Here is a 16,992-nt window from a genome sequence, read left to right as displayed (position 1 = left end):
TTTCGGGAAGACATCACAGATTATCTAGAAGAGAATGAGCTCAAAGTAACTACATTTCACAGTTATTTTGGTGCAAACATAGAGCAATGATTGGATAGGAAGGCTGTGAAAACACGGTGTAACTACTAACATACCTGTCTGCAGGTGATGCTGGGGCCTCCATTTCACATAACCTTGTGGACAATTAGATCTTCTGTGCCAGACCACCCAGCTGATAGAAAGTCTCTGTTGACTTGAGTACAATCCCTCTAACTAGCTTGTCTCTGTCTCTGTGGCTCAAGAGGACCAGATCCTCGAGGACTTCCTGGGTAATCCAGAGCCATGGAGACTAGGAACAAGCAGGAAATCCAGTTATAAGAAAGGGACACTTCTGCTGGCCACTGGTTGTGGAACACCAGATCTAATGTGTTCATGAGATGGAGTTCCAGGAGGACAGCTACATCTGCAGCAGGCAGGCCAAGGAGTGTGACATTTCCAGGTAAGGGTGCTTCCCTACTCCCTCATTCAGAGACAGCCTGAGTACTTATGAGTAAGCATAATTAATCAGTATGATTCACAGGGAGATGTACACCTAGACTCCTGGGGCAAGGAAATAAATGATATAGGAAGAGATTTAGTTAGTAGATATATCTGTCCTCCTTGCCTATGTGTCAAGCTGTACTTGGGCCTCCATTTTGGCTATGTCCAACACTTTAATATAGAAATTTCAGTAGTTTGAAATGGGCCCTTATTAGACTTTACAAATTCAACTTTATGGAGAACTTTCATTCTTCAGATTGTGTTTACCATAAGCAAGGTCATTCTTGGGTATAAGCAAGGTTTGTAATGAGGTATCTCACGTCAGATAATGCTTTGCTTATGACCATAAGGCACATTATGTAGAAACAGACACAGTCATCACAATATTTAGTCAAAGATAAATATAAGTGTATTGCTGTAAAATAATGATTTTCAACTTAACATTTTACAACTAAGTTAGTGTTCCCTTAAAAATCAGTTATTCACCACATTTGTACTGGTTGGCTTTTAATTCTTTTCCAAATATTAAATTCTTTTATTAAAAATAAAAATTTAGGCCGGGCGCGGTGGCTCACACCTGTAATCCCAGCACTTTGGGAAGCCGAGGCGGGTGGATCACGAGGTCAAGAGATCAAGACCATCCTGGCCAACATGGTGAAACCCTATCTCTAGTAAAAATACAAAAAAAAAAAAAAATTAGCTGGGCGTGGTGGTGTGCACCTGTAGTTCCAGCTACTCGGAAGGCTGAGGCAGGAGAATTGCTTGAACCCGGGAGGTGGAGGTTGCAGTGAGCTGAGTTCACGCCACTGCACTCCAGCCTGGTGCCTGGTGACGCAGTGAGACTTAGTCTCAAAAAAAAAAAAAAAAAGTCAAAATTTGGCATCTTAGTTAATAAACATATTATATCATGCCTGTGAGGCATTTTGAAGATGCTCTTGTAACATTTCATTTGAGGACAACTTTGAAAGGGAACCTCTCAAGATGAATATTTAAATTCTGTTTTGTTGTTATTATTTATTTTTTAAATTATTCATCTTAGTTTGTTACCTCATATTGCACAAAATATAATATTATGGCAGGTAATTGAGACACATTTCTGACTGGATTTGAAAATCAACTGTATATCAGTTCAATCTAGCTTTTTACCAGAAAATATGACCTTGATTTTGCAGTCTTTGGTTAGTTGTTTACAATATTCAAATTAATTTTTTGCTTCAAATTTCAATGACATTTACATCAATTATTTAGCATTTCAGCACTTATTTTCTGATTATTCATAGTACTTACTATCATTTTTCTATAAGCTAAATTCTCTAGAAAAATCTATTAAAGGTTAATACTTCATTTTCTACTTTTTAATATTCACATTGCTAAATATAATAGTGTATGCAAAGTAATCAGCTTAAACAAAACACAGTGAAAGTGAACAGGACACTGTTCTTTGGAGGATCACAAAGCCTACTGATATGGACAAAGATTATACCTAAGCCAGCTGCATATTTTATTCAATGTTGCTTTATTAACTCTATTTAGGGCACTTCATGTTTTGATTTTACTGAGTTTAATGGCAGTTTTCAAGCAGAGCTCAACTAGTTGTGAAAGTTGCCAGATGTCTTGAAGAGATTGTTGAAAAAAATATGGCAGCCTTCCTGTATGTCATCTTATGCTTGCCTTTTTCCTGATGTCTTAACTTTGATCAGCTAACAGGTTTTCTAGAGGAAATAGTAGCTACTCAGTAATGTTAGATACGTAACATTCGTGTAGCTGGATATCTAACCCAGATGCATCTAAAGACGGGGGATTTGTATCATGAGGTTATTCTTCTGTAGTTGATATTTTCTAAGTCATATAAAACTAGGTTACTTAGTTGTAATACAGTACTTTGGTAGCTCTTTCCTTACATAGATGGCTATTTCTTCTGAGATCAGGTGTGATCGGGCACATTCAGGGTGGTAAGGCTATAGACCGGATGGCTCTTTCTGAAGTAACTAATCTGTTCTGAAACTGGGAAATATTTTTAAAAATTTTTATCATAAATTGATGAGTATTGATGATTGTATTTTCTTGTGTGTGAGTTGGAAGCTTTGTGACATAATGTATACATGTCCAAACATATGTGTTATAAAGGAAGACACATAAACTTTTTCCTATCTCCAGTTAGTCTGAGGACATAATTGGCCCCATGAATTATATCCTTATTATACCAAGAATTTATATAGACTTTCATCTTCTTTAATTTGATTCCTTCTTGTTTTAAAAATGTTTCAAATAAATAAGGTAACTGACAATCTGTAAAAAATACTATGTATTAGGATTGGGACTGGTCCTTGATCTACAGCTGACAAAGACCAAAAGAAACCATTCATACCTTTGTAGCCAAAGTTCCCACGTATAAAGTGAAATAATGCAGAGGTTATATAAAAGATATAATCATTAAGCCAGAAATAACCTTTGCCTTTTAATTGGAAAAGATTATTCTTGATGATTTATTGATTGCGATTTTAAAGAAAAAAAACCTGCCTTTACAAATGTATAATTGTTTTGCACTTAAAGGAATACTAATCAATAGATAATTTTCATAAATATCTAGCATGTGATTGTTTGGATTTTTCCAAGAATTACTTTTCTGGGAAATAATTCACTCTCAAATTTATTATCAAATTATCTGTATATTTGTATACATATGTATATGCCCATGTGAATACATATGTACACATATATTTTTATATATGTAAATATTGAAAAGAGCAGATATCTATGTATCTATTTATCTATAAATTAATATGGAACAACATCCTTACAGTGGTTCAATTATTCTTATGTATAAAATGGCAAATGTATATTGTTGGTATTATCCCAGTGCTCTGGCTCTAAACATGTGTTTTAATTTTGTTTCCAAACTAGAGAATACTATATCACTATGGTTAAATGGGTAAGCAATACGAAGACTGTGGTAAGATGGTTAAACCGACCTCAGAACATCTCTATCCTCACAGTCTGTGAGACCACTACTGGTGCTTGCAGTAAAGTAAGTATACTTTACTTTTCTTTTATGCTTAAAGTAAAGTAGCTTATACAACTTGACAAAGAGGGATCAGGAAATGCATTGTGCAAAAATGCAGGGTTTAACTTTTAAAACTAGTAGGAAAATAATTATTCTATTACTGGGTATATATCCAAAGGATTATAAATCATTCTACTATAAGGGCACGTGCACACGAATGTTCATTGCAGCACTGTTTACAATAGCAAAGACCTGGAACCAACCCAAATGCCCAACGATGATAGACTGGACAGGGAAAATGTGGCACATATACACCATGAAATATTATACAGCCATCAAAAACCATGAGTTTGGGTCCTTTGTAGGGACATGGATGAACCTGGAAACCATCATTCTCAGCAAACTGACACAAGAGCAGAAGATCAAACACCACATGTTCTCACTCATAGGTGGGTGTTGAACAATGAGTACACATGGACACAGGGAGGGGAGCACTACACACTGGGGTCTGTTGGGGGGAAATAGGGGAGGAAAGTGGAGGGTGGAGAGAAGGGGAGAGATAGCATGGGGAGAAATGCCAGATATAGGTGACGGGGAGGAAGAGCGCAAATCACACTGCCACATGTGTACCTATGCAACAGTCTTACATGTTCTTCACATGTACCCCCAAACCTAAAATGCAATAAAATAAATTTAAAAAATAGAAAGAATATATATTTTAATTCGTAAAGCTTCCAAACTTTGAAGTGAACAATATTGAAGATAAGCAGAAGAGAACAAATTGAGCTTTTAAAAACCAAATTAATTATTATGCAGCATGAAGATTAATCCAAGACAGATTAGCTTCATTCTCAGATATGCAATTTTTCTCTATATTGTGTCTTTGATTAACATGAGAATATAGAATATTTCTTTTCTGTCCTCTTTAAGTACATCCCTGTTATTTATTTTTTCTGTAATTCAGATAGATCTGATAAAATAAAAGTGTTTCTGTCCTGAAATTAAATAACTAGTAAAAATTGGTTTATGAACCCTCTGTTTTGAAATCAGGTTATATTTCAGTTCCTAATATCAGTTTTTATAAACTCTTTAGTAAATTTAATGTGTCATTTTTTTAAGATTCCTGGTAGAAAGAACATTGCAAAAAGTTTAAATGGTTATATTATGTGTATGGCATTTTGGTAAAGGATTTTTAGATTAACAACTGAATTTTCAAACTTCTTTTCTGGAAAAGATGGAGTAAATGTTACCTGACTAGCTTTTCTGTTGTAAACAACTGTCAAATTGTACAAAATATACAAAACAACTGTTTTCAGATATGGGACAATAGGAGGATCATGACCATAAATGCTGAAATCAAGCAAATGCACAAAATCAACCTAACTATGAGTTTCTATTCACATCACTTTTGAGACCAAATGGCAAGAAGATAGAGCCCAAGCAAAGCAAAAACATCTCTGTGATCTAAGTAGGCAGGGAGAATCAGAGTTTGAGGCTTTTGTGGTGACTAGAATTTATAGAACAGGGACCATAGAAGTTGGAGCTATATAGAGAAGAACTCTAGTAATCTGTGAAGAGGACCCCTTATGTATTAGCCTCAGTGCTTAGCTGTACATACATATATGCCTCCACATTGCCTTAAAGGAAACAACTACTAAACATTTTGTAGCAAAGGAAGAATCTGCAAGCTGCAAAGTATTTAGAGGGATTAGAGTTCTGAACAACAATAGTGAAGAGATCTCACTGAAAACCCTAGGTATTCAACTGTGAACCCAGAAAGAAAGAGCATTAGAAATACGGCTGTTCTAGACACCTTCTAATCACCTTTAGATTATACTGTAAAGTGTCAAGTTCATCTGTCTGTAAATTAACTGTCTACCGAACAAAGTTTTTTTTTAAAGGGAAAATCACAATTTAGGTGATTTTTCCATATCAACACAAATATGAGAATGTCCTTAATGTATCACTATATCAATACTCAACACCATCAATATAAATATAGGATAGTGCTTTACCATCAAATGAGGTTAATCCCAGGAATTTAAGATTAGTTTAATATTGAAAACCAATCAGTGTAATTCAGTTAAGGAAACAATAATTAAATATCTGGATAAATGACAAAAAGCAATTGACGAAATTCAAAACCAATTCATGGTAACTTTCAATATAAAGGAGTAAGAAGAAACATCCCCAATCTGTTAAAAGAGATCCATAAAGTACCCTCTTATTGAATGTGCAAACACTAACCTTGTTCATGCTAAGATTAGCAGTGAGGTAAGGATATCCATTCTCAGTACTATGATGCAACCTTTGCCAGAGGCCCCACTCAGAGTAACTTAGCAAGAAATCAGTTACAGTGTTAGGAAAGGAAGAAGTAAGTCTGTATTTATAGATAACATACTTGTGTACATTTTTAAAAAGCCTACAATAAAAATCTAGAATACAAAATCACAATTTGTAAGGAAGCAAATGGGATGAAATATAAACAAGTGGCAAGTACATCCAAAGGGTATTCAGATTTCTTGAACCAGTCATCTAACTTGCCTGTAAGTTTGTACTTGTTTCAAAATAAAGAATAGAGAAACAATAAAACATGATTTCTATGTTAGTGATATTAAGAAAAAAATCAGCTAAAACACCATTAAAATCTTTAAAACTTTACACAATCATAAACTTAACGAATATCATGAAATACTCCAATACTGAATAATACAGCATTACTAAAAGGCATTTGAAAGACCTAAATAAATGAAAGCTATTCCATGTTTTTAAATAGAAAAGATTAATATTGTGAAGATACCAATTTGACCCAAATTTAATCATAATTTTAATATAATCCCAATTAAAATCCCTTCTGATTCTTTTTGTAGAAATGGACAAGCAGTTTTTAAAATTTAATATGGAAACAAAACATACCTGAACAAGTCAAGGCAATCCTGTAAAGGAACAAAATTGAAGGAATTAGCCCTACATGAATTCAAGAATAAATAAAATGCCACAAAAACCTGGAGATGCTAGTGGAGGGATAAGGACCACAAATAAGTCACTAAATTTAATGGTTTCTAGAGAACAGGCCCACATTTATATGATTGATTTATTTTCTGCACAGGTGCCAAAGCAGTTCAGTGCAGAAAAATGGAGCTGAAATAATTGACATCCCTATTGGGGAAAAAAACATGATGTTTGACATCTTGTATCATATTCTAAAATCAATTTGGGATAAACCATACCCCTAAACTTAAAAGCTAATACTGTCCTTGTTCTAGAGGAAAATATGAAATAAAACTTTACTGTACTGAATAAGCCAAAAACTCATTAATTATGAAATAATAAATTGGACATCAATAAAATTAGAAAGTTCTCATCAAAGACACCATAAAGGAAATGGATATGTAAACTGTAGTCTGGAAGAAAATATTTTGCAAAATGTATATCAGACAAAAACATATATAAAGAAATTCTATATCTCAGTAATAAAAACACAACCCCATAAAAACATTAAAATGTGAACAGTTACTTATAAGGAAGATAATGAGCACATGAAAAAGTACTCAACATTTGGCCAGGTATGGTGGCCCATCCTTGTAATTTTAGTAATTTGGGAGGCTGACATGAGAGGATCACTTGAGGCCAAGGGTTGAAGACCAGCCTGGACAACTAAATGAGATCCCATTTTTATATAAAAAAATTAAAAATAAAGTACTCAACTTCATTAGACATTAGCGAAATATGGATTACAATTATAATAATACTACACATCATTAGAATGACTACATTAAAATAACAAAAAACTGACAACATTAACTGTGAAAGAGGATGTGAAGAACAAAAATTCTCATTCTTTGCAGGTAGGAATGTAAAATAAGATTACATTAATATTTAAGTTCAGAGTGAAGTTAAACATATATGTAAACACAACATTTTATATATAAATAAGGAGACATATATATGTACACATACCTATACAGAAATAAACATAGGCCCAGCTTGGTGGCTCACACCTGTAATCCCAGCACTTTGGGAGGCCAAGGCAGGTGGATCACCTGAGGTCGGTAGTTTGAAACTAGCCTGACCAACATGGAGAAACCCCATCTCTACTAAAAATACGAACTTAGCTGGGCATGGTGGCACATGCCTGTAATCCCAGCTACTCGGGAGGCTGAGGTAGGAGAATCACTTGAACCGGGGAGGCAGAGGTTGCAGTAAGCCAAGATCAGGCCACTGTACTCCAGCCTGGGCAGCAAAGAAAGAGATACTCTGTCTTAAAAAAAAGAAAATGCCTACCACTCTATCACTTTGGGAGGCCAAGTGGGGAGGATGGCTTGAGACCACGAGTTCAAGACCCACCTGGGCAACATAGTGAGACACGATCTTGATTTTTAAATAAAAAATTAAAGTAAAAATTTAAAAATTGGCCCATATCCTTTGACAAAAATTCAGCAGCCCTTTGTGCTAAAAGCTCTCAATAAACTAGGTATCAAAGGAACATATCTCAAAATAATAAAAGCTATTTACGACAAACCTACAGCCAATATCACACTGAATGGGCAAAAACTGGAAGCATTTCCTTTGAAATCTGGCACTAGACAAGGATGCCCTCTCCCATCACTCCTATTCAGTATAGTATTTGAAGTTCTAGCCAGAGCAATCAGGCAAGAAATAAAAATAAAAGGTATTCAGTTAGGAAAGGAGGAAGTCAAATTGTCTCTATTTGCAGATGGCATGATTGTATATTTAGAAGACCGTATCATCTCAGCCCAAAATCTCTTTAAACTGATAAGCAAGTTCAGCAAAGTCTCAAGATACAAAATCAATGTGCAGAAATCACAAGCCTTCATGTACCGCAATAACAGACTAACAGAGAGCCAAATCATGAGAGAACTTCCATTCACAACTGCTACAAAAAAATAAAATACCTAGGAACATAACTAACAAAGGATAAAAAGGACCTCTTCGAGGAGAACTACAAACCACTGCTCAAGGAAATAAGAAAGGACAAAAACAGATGGAGAAACATTCCATGCTCATGAGTAGGAAGAATCAATATCATGAAAATGGCCATACTGCCCAAAGTAAATTTATAGATTCAACACCATCCCAATGAAGGTACCAATGACCTTCTTCAAACAACTGGAAAAAACCACCTCAATCTTCATATGGAACCAAAAGAGAGCCCACATAGCCAAGACAATCCTAAACAACAACAACAACAAAAAAAAGCTGGATGCATCATGATACCTGACTTCAAACAATACTGCAAGTCTACAGTAATCAAAACAGCATGGTACTGGTACCAAAACAGAGATATAGACCAATGGAACAGAACAGCGACCTCGGAGGCAACGCCACACATTTACAGCCATCTGATCTTTGACAAACCTGACAAAAATAAGCAATGGGGAAAGGATCCCATATTCAATAAATGGTGCTGGGATAACTGGCCAGCCACGTGCAGAAAGCAGAAACTGGACCCCTTCCTGACACCTTAAACTAAAATTAACTCTAGATGAATTAAAGACTTAAACATAAGACCTCACACCATAAAAACCCTAGAAGAAAACCTAGGCAGAACCATTCAGGACATAGGCATAGGCAAGGACTTCATGACTAAAACACCAAAAGCATTGGCAACAAAAGTCAAAATAGACAAATGGGACCTAATTAAACTGCATAACATCTTTACAGAAAAAGAAATAATCATTAGAGTGAACTGGCAACCAACAGAATGGGAAAAAATTTTTGCAGTCTACGCATCTGACAAAGGGCCAATATCCAGAATCTTCAAAGAACGAAACAGGTTTACAAGAAAAAAAAAAACAAACAAACCCATCCAAAAGTGGGCAAAAGATATGAACAGACATTTTTCAAAAGAAGATATACATGAGGCCAACAAACATACAAAAAAATGCTCATCATCAGTGGTTATTGGAGAAATGCAAATCCAAATCCCCAGTTAGAATGGCAATCATTAAAAAATCTGGAGACAACAGATGCTGGAGAGGATATGGAGAAATAGGAACACTTATATGCTGTTGTTGAGAGTATAAATTAGTTCAACCATTGTGGAAGACACTGTGGCAATTCCTCAAGGACTTAGAAATAGAAATTCCATTTGACCCAGCAATCCCATTACTGGATTTATACCCAAAGGATTATAAATCATTGTATTATAAAGACACATGAACACGTATTTTCATAGAGGCACTGTTTATAAGAGCAAAGACCTGGAACCAACCCAAATGTCCATCAGTGATAAACTGGATAAGGAAAATATAACATATACACATGGAATACTATGCAGCCATAAAAAAGGATGAGTTCATGTCCTTTGTAGGGACATGGGTGAATCTGGAAACCATCATTCTCAGCAAACCAACACAAGAACAGAAAATCAAACACTGCATATTCTCACTCATAGGCAGGTGTTGAACAATGAGAACACGTGGACACAGGGAGGGGAGCATCACACACTGAGGTTTGTCGGGAGGGGCCAGGGGAGAAACAGTGAGGGGATGGGGAGGTTGGGGAGGGATAACATGGGGAGAAGTGCCAGATACAGGTGACGGGGGGAGGGAGGCAACAAACCACATTGCCATGTATGTACCTATGCAACAATCCTGCTTGATCTGCACATGAACCCCAAAACCTAAAGTAAAATTAAAAAAAAAAAACTGACCTACATATTTTGTATTCAATTAGAGGAAGCCCTTCTAGATAAGGATATTCTAAATATATTCATTGCATACAGTTAACTGCAAAGAAATTCTTCAATAGAAAATAGATACAGTAGTTCTATCCTACTTTTGATTTGACACCTTGTTGATATTCTAATATATTTTATTCTACGTGTGGAATTAAAAAGATTTTCCATTCCGTTAATTGAAATAATGAGATGAACAATAACACATGAAGTTTTGGGCTCTCATGGGTTCTACTAATACTTGGTGGTACTAACAAGCAGTGGCATTGGAATCTGTTTTATTTCTATGTTTTACAGATACCAAGAATGGTTAATGCGAGGGAGCAAATGGAAAATAAAGAAATGATTCAGTTAGATTTTTTTGGATATCTTCATGTAATGAATATCTGTGGGGAAAAAATGCTCTGAAAAGAGAAAGTGATCAATTATAATCATATGGATTTAGAAAGAGAAATTAATATTTAAAAACCTACAAATAATTTGTTATTAACAATTTGAGAAGGGTACCTCTCCATATAGAAAAGCCCCTAATACATTGTTATTAATGTTTCTTAATTTGAATACTTTTATTATAGAATCATTTCTTTGAGAAAACTACAAGTATTTTATGTCATTAAATGTAAATGGTATTACTAAAGCTTGTCCTATCTACACATACTTACCTTGGGGTCAAATTATTTGGCTCTGATCTGATGCAAGACTGTTTTGAAGGGACATATAATTTTGTCGTTTCAAATGTTTGCTATTTTTCCTCAAAGACTGAGGTACTAAGAAGAAAAAAACTGGCCATGATTATGAATAAATTAAATATTGAAAGAATGTCCACTTTTTAATTTTATTCCTGGCTGTTTGCCCAGTTCCTTTGAAGGTCTTAATAATTTTGTCCCTCAGTGATGCCTAGAGGTGAAAAGAGACAGTGTCTGGTGGCTCAAAACAGTTTGAATGAGGTAATCAAACAGAGCTGGAAAATGATCTCTTATCCCTGGTGAGGTACTGCTGGGAATTCTGAAAGAGTTCACCAAAGAAAAGACTTTATAATTAAATTATCATTTAGTCCCTATTCTCTACTTACTCATTCAGATTAAATCAATAATGACAATGAGATCTCTCAGGGTATTTCACCAGTCGAAGAGAGGGAAAAAAAACCTGATGATAACTGTGTTTAAAAAAAGTTAAATTGATATATGCTCATTTTGGTCTTTAGATGCTTCATGGAGTTAATTGTTTTGTTTCAGAAATATGAGATGACATCAGATACGTGGCTCTCTAAGCAGGTACCGTATAGGTGGTCTGTCACATTTTGGCCATTGTATCCATCCTTATGTTCACCCATTTCTTATGTGATAACTTTGTGTAAAAAAGTATGAGTTTAAGGCTTTGCTAGGTTTGAAAGGGTGATTCTTTTTCATTAAAAGGATCACTTATGATTTGGGCTTTCTGTGATATCATTTGTGAAAAGGTTACATCTGTTTTTTATGAGTCATAAATTGCAGAATAACTGTCAGAATCACTTTTGAAAATATTTTATGTAAGTATGCATTTGTGTAGATGAAGGAGAAAAAACTCGGGACCTAACCAAAGTGGAAATTATTAGCATTGTTCTTAAAAATTGACCAGACCTCTACATAAATTGATCATGGAGATTATTTAAATAAATGCTTCTCTTCTTAGTTGTATTCTAGCTCACAGTTCTGGTTTGTGACATAAATGAGGCTGGAATTAAGAACATGACGGACTAAAAACCTAATCACTGTTACAGGGTCTCCTCTTGGACAATTCAGAAGGAAACACAATAGCTTATTTAAATATAGCTGAATTCATTTTACTCTTAACTCCATTACTGCTTTTTGCAAAGGGAAATAATATACATGGTATGGTTTGCTTTGGTTTTCTTTTTGTTCTTCAAAGCCCTCTTTTATTTTGTATTCTTTCTCTAGGTGTCTATGATGTTAATGACCACCCATATTTTGAGACTTTCACATTTATCAAGACACTTCAATGAGTTCTAAAATATCTAAATTTATGTTTACCATCTCCTCCTAAATCTGAAAAATAGCTTCATACTCCCCAGGTCTAAACTGATCACTTTCTTCTTTTAGCCAGCCTTACTTATTTTTTTCATAGGAGTCAATGATGTAATTATCCATTCAGATCTTAAAACTATTTACCCAATAGTCATCCTTGAATCTTTTCTCGTTTTTATCTATATATGTAATTAACATGTAAAGATTTTACTTTGATTTTACTTTCAAACATTTCTTAAGTCAATTTATTTTTCTCTAATTTACAAACACTGTCCATGTTCAGACTACAGATACAGCAAGTCTCAAGCCCTCAGGCATCTGCCAATCTGTTCACGCTGCAGGCTGGCTGAGTGACCTTTTTAAAATATGCATTTAATTGTTGCTACTAACATTCTCCTCATACTTGCACTTCAATAACTCAAAGAAGTTTCCTCTCTTCTTTCTGTCATTCAGATAAAGACTGGCATCCCTAAAAGGTCCACAAGGGATTAAATTGAAAGCTTTTTCAGCTCTGTGTTATATAATCAATTTACGTGTTTTCTCCAGTCTAGCTACATGGACCCTCATATGCACAGGGACTTCATAAGTGCCCTTCCTTCTGAACAAAATTCCTTCAGACTTCCTTATTTGAAGCCTATTTATTTTTCAAACTTTGGTTTAAATCACCTACTTAAGAAATCACTTCCTCTAACTAGCCTAACCAAATCACATCTCCCAATAAAAGTTACATGAAAGTCAAATGTAATCTTTGTGTAACACACAATTGTTGCTGTGTTTTTTGGTTTTTGGTTTTTTGCTAAGTTACAGGGGTAAGGGGATGTTTATATTTTGCTCCTAATTGTAAACCAGATGCCTAATATAGAATTCAATATGTAAGAAGAGCTCAATAGATACTTATTGAATGCTTAAGGAAAAAAGGAAAAGGGATTATAAATAATTAGTTATCTGAAGGATAGGTAGATGGATAGACACAGATATATGTTTGTATATATATTGTGCATATATGTGTCTTCATACATGGTTATCTATTAACACAAATACTTTTACCTTAGCCAATGTGCAAAATAAAATTGAAAAATACCCTGATTTTGCAGCCAATAATAGTCTCACATATTTCAGTTAGATACAGAAAATAAAAACAATGAAAAATAAAAAATATAATGAATACTGAAGCATTCTGAATTGCCCTCCATTACTAAACATCTTTTCCTGTTAATTTTATTGCCAGTGACATTCATAATAGTTTAACATATGTCAACATAATGCATGCTCTTTTGAGATTATGCTATCTAATTTTTAAATCCCAAGTTTATGCATGTTTAATAGAAACTTTTTTGAAAAACAAAGCATCCAGTTATTAATTATTCAGTTAGTAAATGCTGTTGGTCGTTTATCACAGTTGATTTTTTTTCTCCAGAAGCTCTAAGGGAATTTTATGAAATACTTAGAATTATATGAAATTTAATGGATGAGCATGGTAGCAGTAATAAGCAGCAAATTTCTAAGATAATTATAAATTTAACAGAATGATCATACACTCTTTTGGCATAGTAGAAAAGGCAAAGAGAAGTATGCATGCTTGGCCTAGCTTTCAAGGGACTTGCAGTTGGGATGAACAATGTGTAATATGTTTGGTCAAGGGATAGAGTCCAGTATCCGCAGTTGACTGCCTTGTGTGTCAAAAACACTGACTTGCATAATGTTATGAAACTGGCATTATCGTTTGGAACTGAATGTTTTATCACCAGTCATTGTCAAGTGTAGGGGGCAGATTTTCTTAGTCCAGCAAGGCATTTGAGATTGTAGCCCCCATCTATTCCTTTTCTGAACCACTTCTAAGATTCTAGAACTGGGGAGGAGGCAATGTAAATGGGAGATTGCTTATATATTCGTACATGAGAAAAAGGATATTCGTCTTTTGAGAGAAGCACAAAGTGAGAATGGTAAGGGAGGAGCTGCTATATGGGAATAAATCTGGTGGATAGAGTGATATATGTAACAAGTATTTTTGTTCACTGTATTGATACATTCATCTATTCATCAATTATGAGTTGGGACCTACTGTGTCCTAGGCAATAGAGCTAAACAGATAAAATTTAAAATTTGGTTTAATTATTAATTGCCTAGTGAAGAAAGCCAACATATTAATAGATCAATATAATAGAGTGTATTGGAATCCATGATAGTGATGAATACAAGATACTTTTTAGAATATCTGAAGAGAGATTTCCTAACTAGGGAAATTTTGGAAATTCTTTTGTTTCATGAGAATAAGTAAAAAATGAGTAAGATTTTGCAAGAAAAGGAAGATAGAAAGGTTGTTCAGACAAAAGAAACTCCAAGAGAGAGTTTCTTGGATTTTCTCACAGGAGCAGGAGATGAAACAAATAGAATTATTGACTTTATTATAGTTTAAAGAAGTGTTTCACTCAGTCAAGTATTTTGTCAGTATCTATGCTCAGTTATACAATTTTTCCAATCTTGAATGGTATATTACTTTAGAGTTTTAAATTTGTTACATATATTACTTATATTTTCATGAATGTTCATAAGGGGGATAAGGAAATATCCTTATTTTACTGTCAAGAGATGTAATAAATGAAGCTAAAATCAGACTTCAGTATATTAAAATAGCTATTAATTGACTGATTCAATCAGTAAATAATTATTGAGCTTAATTTACATGATAGTCATTGTTATAAGAAAACACCTTATTCATAAGGGGATAAGATAATAAGAAAACACCTTATTCATAAGGAGATTTCAGGTCAGAGACCTGAAAGAGATAAGAGGAAGAGCCAGACCAAGGGAATACAAAATACAAAAACCCTGGAGCAGGATCATGAAGAAATCCAGTGAAGAAGCAAGAGAATGAAAAAGATGAGATCAGAAAGACAGTAGAGGGCCAAGTCATCTAAAAGGGCTTGAAGGCCATTGTGCAGACCTACTCAGGACCCATATCAAAGCCTTTCTTTATACCATATATATATAATCACTCTCATTAATTCAGCAGGAAAAATTCAATGTTTTGTCAGATAAATTCATTTTCTTAATGTTTTTCCTGAGGAAAGAGAGCAGTCATATATATATATATATATATATGTAACTTCTATCATTTAATTTTCAAAAATAATTCTATTGATTTAATAATGTGCCACTAGAGTTTAATTAAAAATAATCAAATAGGGTCACAGTTGTAGGTAGGCATTTGTGTTTGTGTGTTTGTAGAGAGATGAGTGGTAAGGATGGGAAATTTGAATTAAATAACTTTCTATAGAGTCCTTTCAATCTTATGGCCTGTTGGCTTTTGTATTTTCTGTAAATTTATGAATACATTATCAGAAATGAATCTTCAAGTAACTACAGTTGCTGAAGAAATGATTTCAGAAAATATGTTACAGAATTTTATAATTAAAATATTTATTTTGATAAGCTGGTGCAGATGTTTGCATGTTCCTTATCTTTGAAGATTATATCACTAAAAATCTTATGTGAAGATATGACGTTTCTTGTTTCAATAATTTTAAAAAGTGTCTTTAATAGTAAATCATTCATATCCGCCATGCACAAATTTTTCTCAGCCTTCCCACAACTCAAACACATATATACATAATGTATCAGATTTACTTTAAAAAATAGCATACATTCATGTTTTAAAATAATGTGACCGTTTCCTAACTAATTTTAAATCAATACTTGTTAGAACCCATGCAGGAATTAACAGCAGTAGGCAGCACAGATTGCATATGCCCTTTTGAGATTGTTTTATGCTCTTTTATATTTTAGAATGAGGAGCCTGTGTTTTCTAGAGATGGCAGCAAATTTTTCATGACAGTTCCTGTTAAGCAAGGGGGCCGTGGAGAATTTCACCATATAGCTATGTTCCTCATCCAGGTAAGTGCTGGCGTTTTTCCATGTTTTGATTTCATTGTCCTCATGTCCCTGAAGGCCCAGTTCTTGTGGCATTCTAAACCTGTAGTTCAGGGCTGTGAAGCCCAGTCATATATACAACTCAAAGACATCTTAGGAAGAGGACCTCCATCCACAGCCATGAATTCAAGCCTTACCTTCTCACAAAACAGTCTCAACGCTCAATACAATGTAATGAGTTACATGTGTGTCCTATGAACTAAGGGCTTTGAAATATAGAATTTAATAAATAAAAAGCACCCGACTTTTAAGAACCTGAGGCAATCTAAAGAAGATTTTTTATTCAATGAATACATATAGTCTATTTTGTACAAGTAATATTTTCCAGGTGTTATAAAAGTTTTAAATACTCAAAGCAACTTAAATGTCCATCAAAAATTGATGATTTAATAAATTATAGCACATCCCCACAAGCAAATATAGTGCAGATTTTTATTTATTTTATTTTTAAATTTTTTTTAAAATAAAGATGGGGTTTCACCATGTTGGTCAGGCTGGTCTTCAACTCCAGACCTCAGGTGATCCACCCACCGTGGCCTCCAAAGTGCTTGGATTACAGGCATGAGCCACTATGCCTAATTTTTAAAAACACAGGATAAAATAGATGTTTTATGTTAAATAACATAGATTTCATGTTATAAAATAGAATGTATGTTATATTATTATAGACTTTCTGATAAAAAGAGGGGAAGGGTTATTTTTTATCTAATCAAAAGAATATTAAGAGTTTATTATAAAAATTAGAAAATTCGGCCAGGCATGGTGGCTCACATCTGTAATCACAGCACTTTGGGAGGCCGAGGCGGGCAGATCAC

General features: G+C 34.2%; 1 protein-coding gene across 3 annotated transcripts in view; it reads left to right on the top strand.

Moving 5' to 3' along the window:
• DPP10 (dipeptidyl peptidase like 10) overlaps positions 1-16,992 on the top strand; it is a 1,448,345-nt gene that overhangs the window by 1,370,481 nt on the left and 60,872 nt on the right. For all 3 annotated transcript variants that reach the window (XM_017536067.2, XM_017536066.2, XM_017536068.2), the window contains exons 11-13: positions 3,424-3,547; positions 11,459-11,497; positions 16,034-16,141. In XM_017536067.2, coding sequence (XP_017391556.1) covers positions 3,424-3,547; positions 11,459-11,497; positions 16,034-16,141 — 271 coding nt within the window. The remainder of the gene's footprint in view (positions 1-3,423; positions 3,548-11,458; positions 11,498-16,033; positions 16,142-16,992) is intronic.

The sequence above is a fragment of the Cebus imitator genome, unplaced genomic scaffold (assembly GCF_001604975.1).
Source record: "Cebus imitator isolate Cc_AM_T3 unplaced genomic scaffold, Cebus_imitator-1.0 Scaffold95, whole genome shotgun sequence".
Taxonomy (NCBI): domain Eukaryota; kingdom Metazoa; phylum Chordata; class Mammalia; order Primates; family Cebidae; genus Cebus; species Cebus imitator.
The sequence above is the reverse complement of the archived record's forward strand: the minus strand, read 5'-3'. Positions and strand labels throughout refer to the sequence as shown.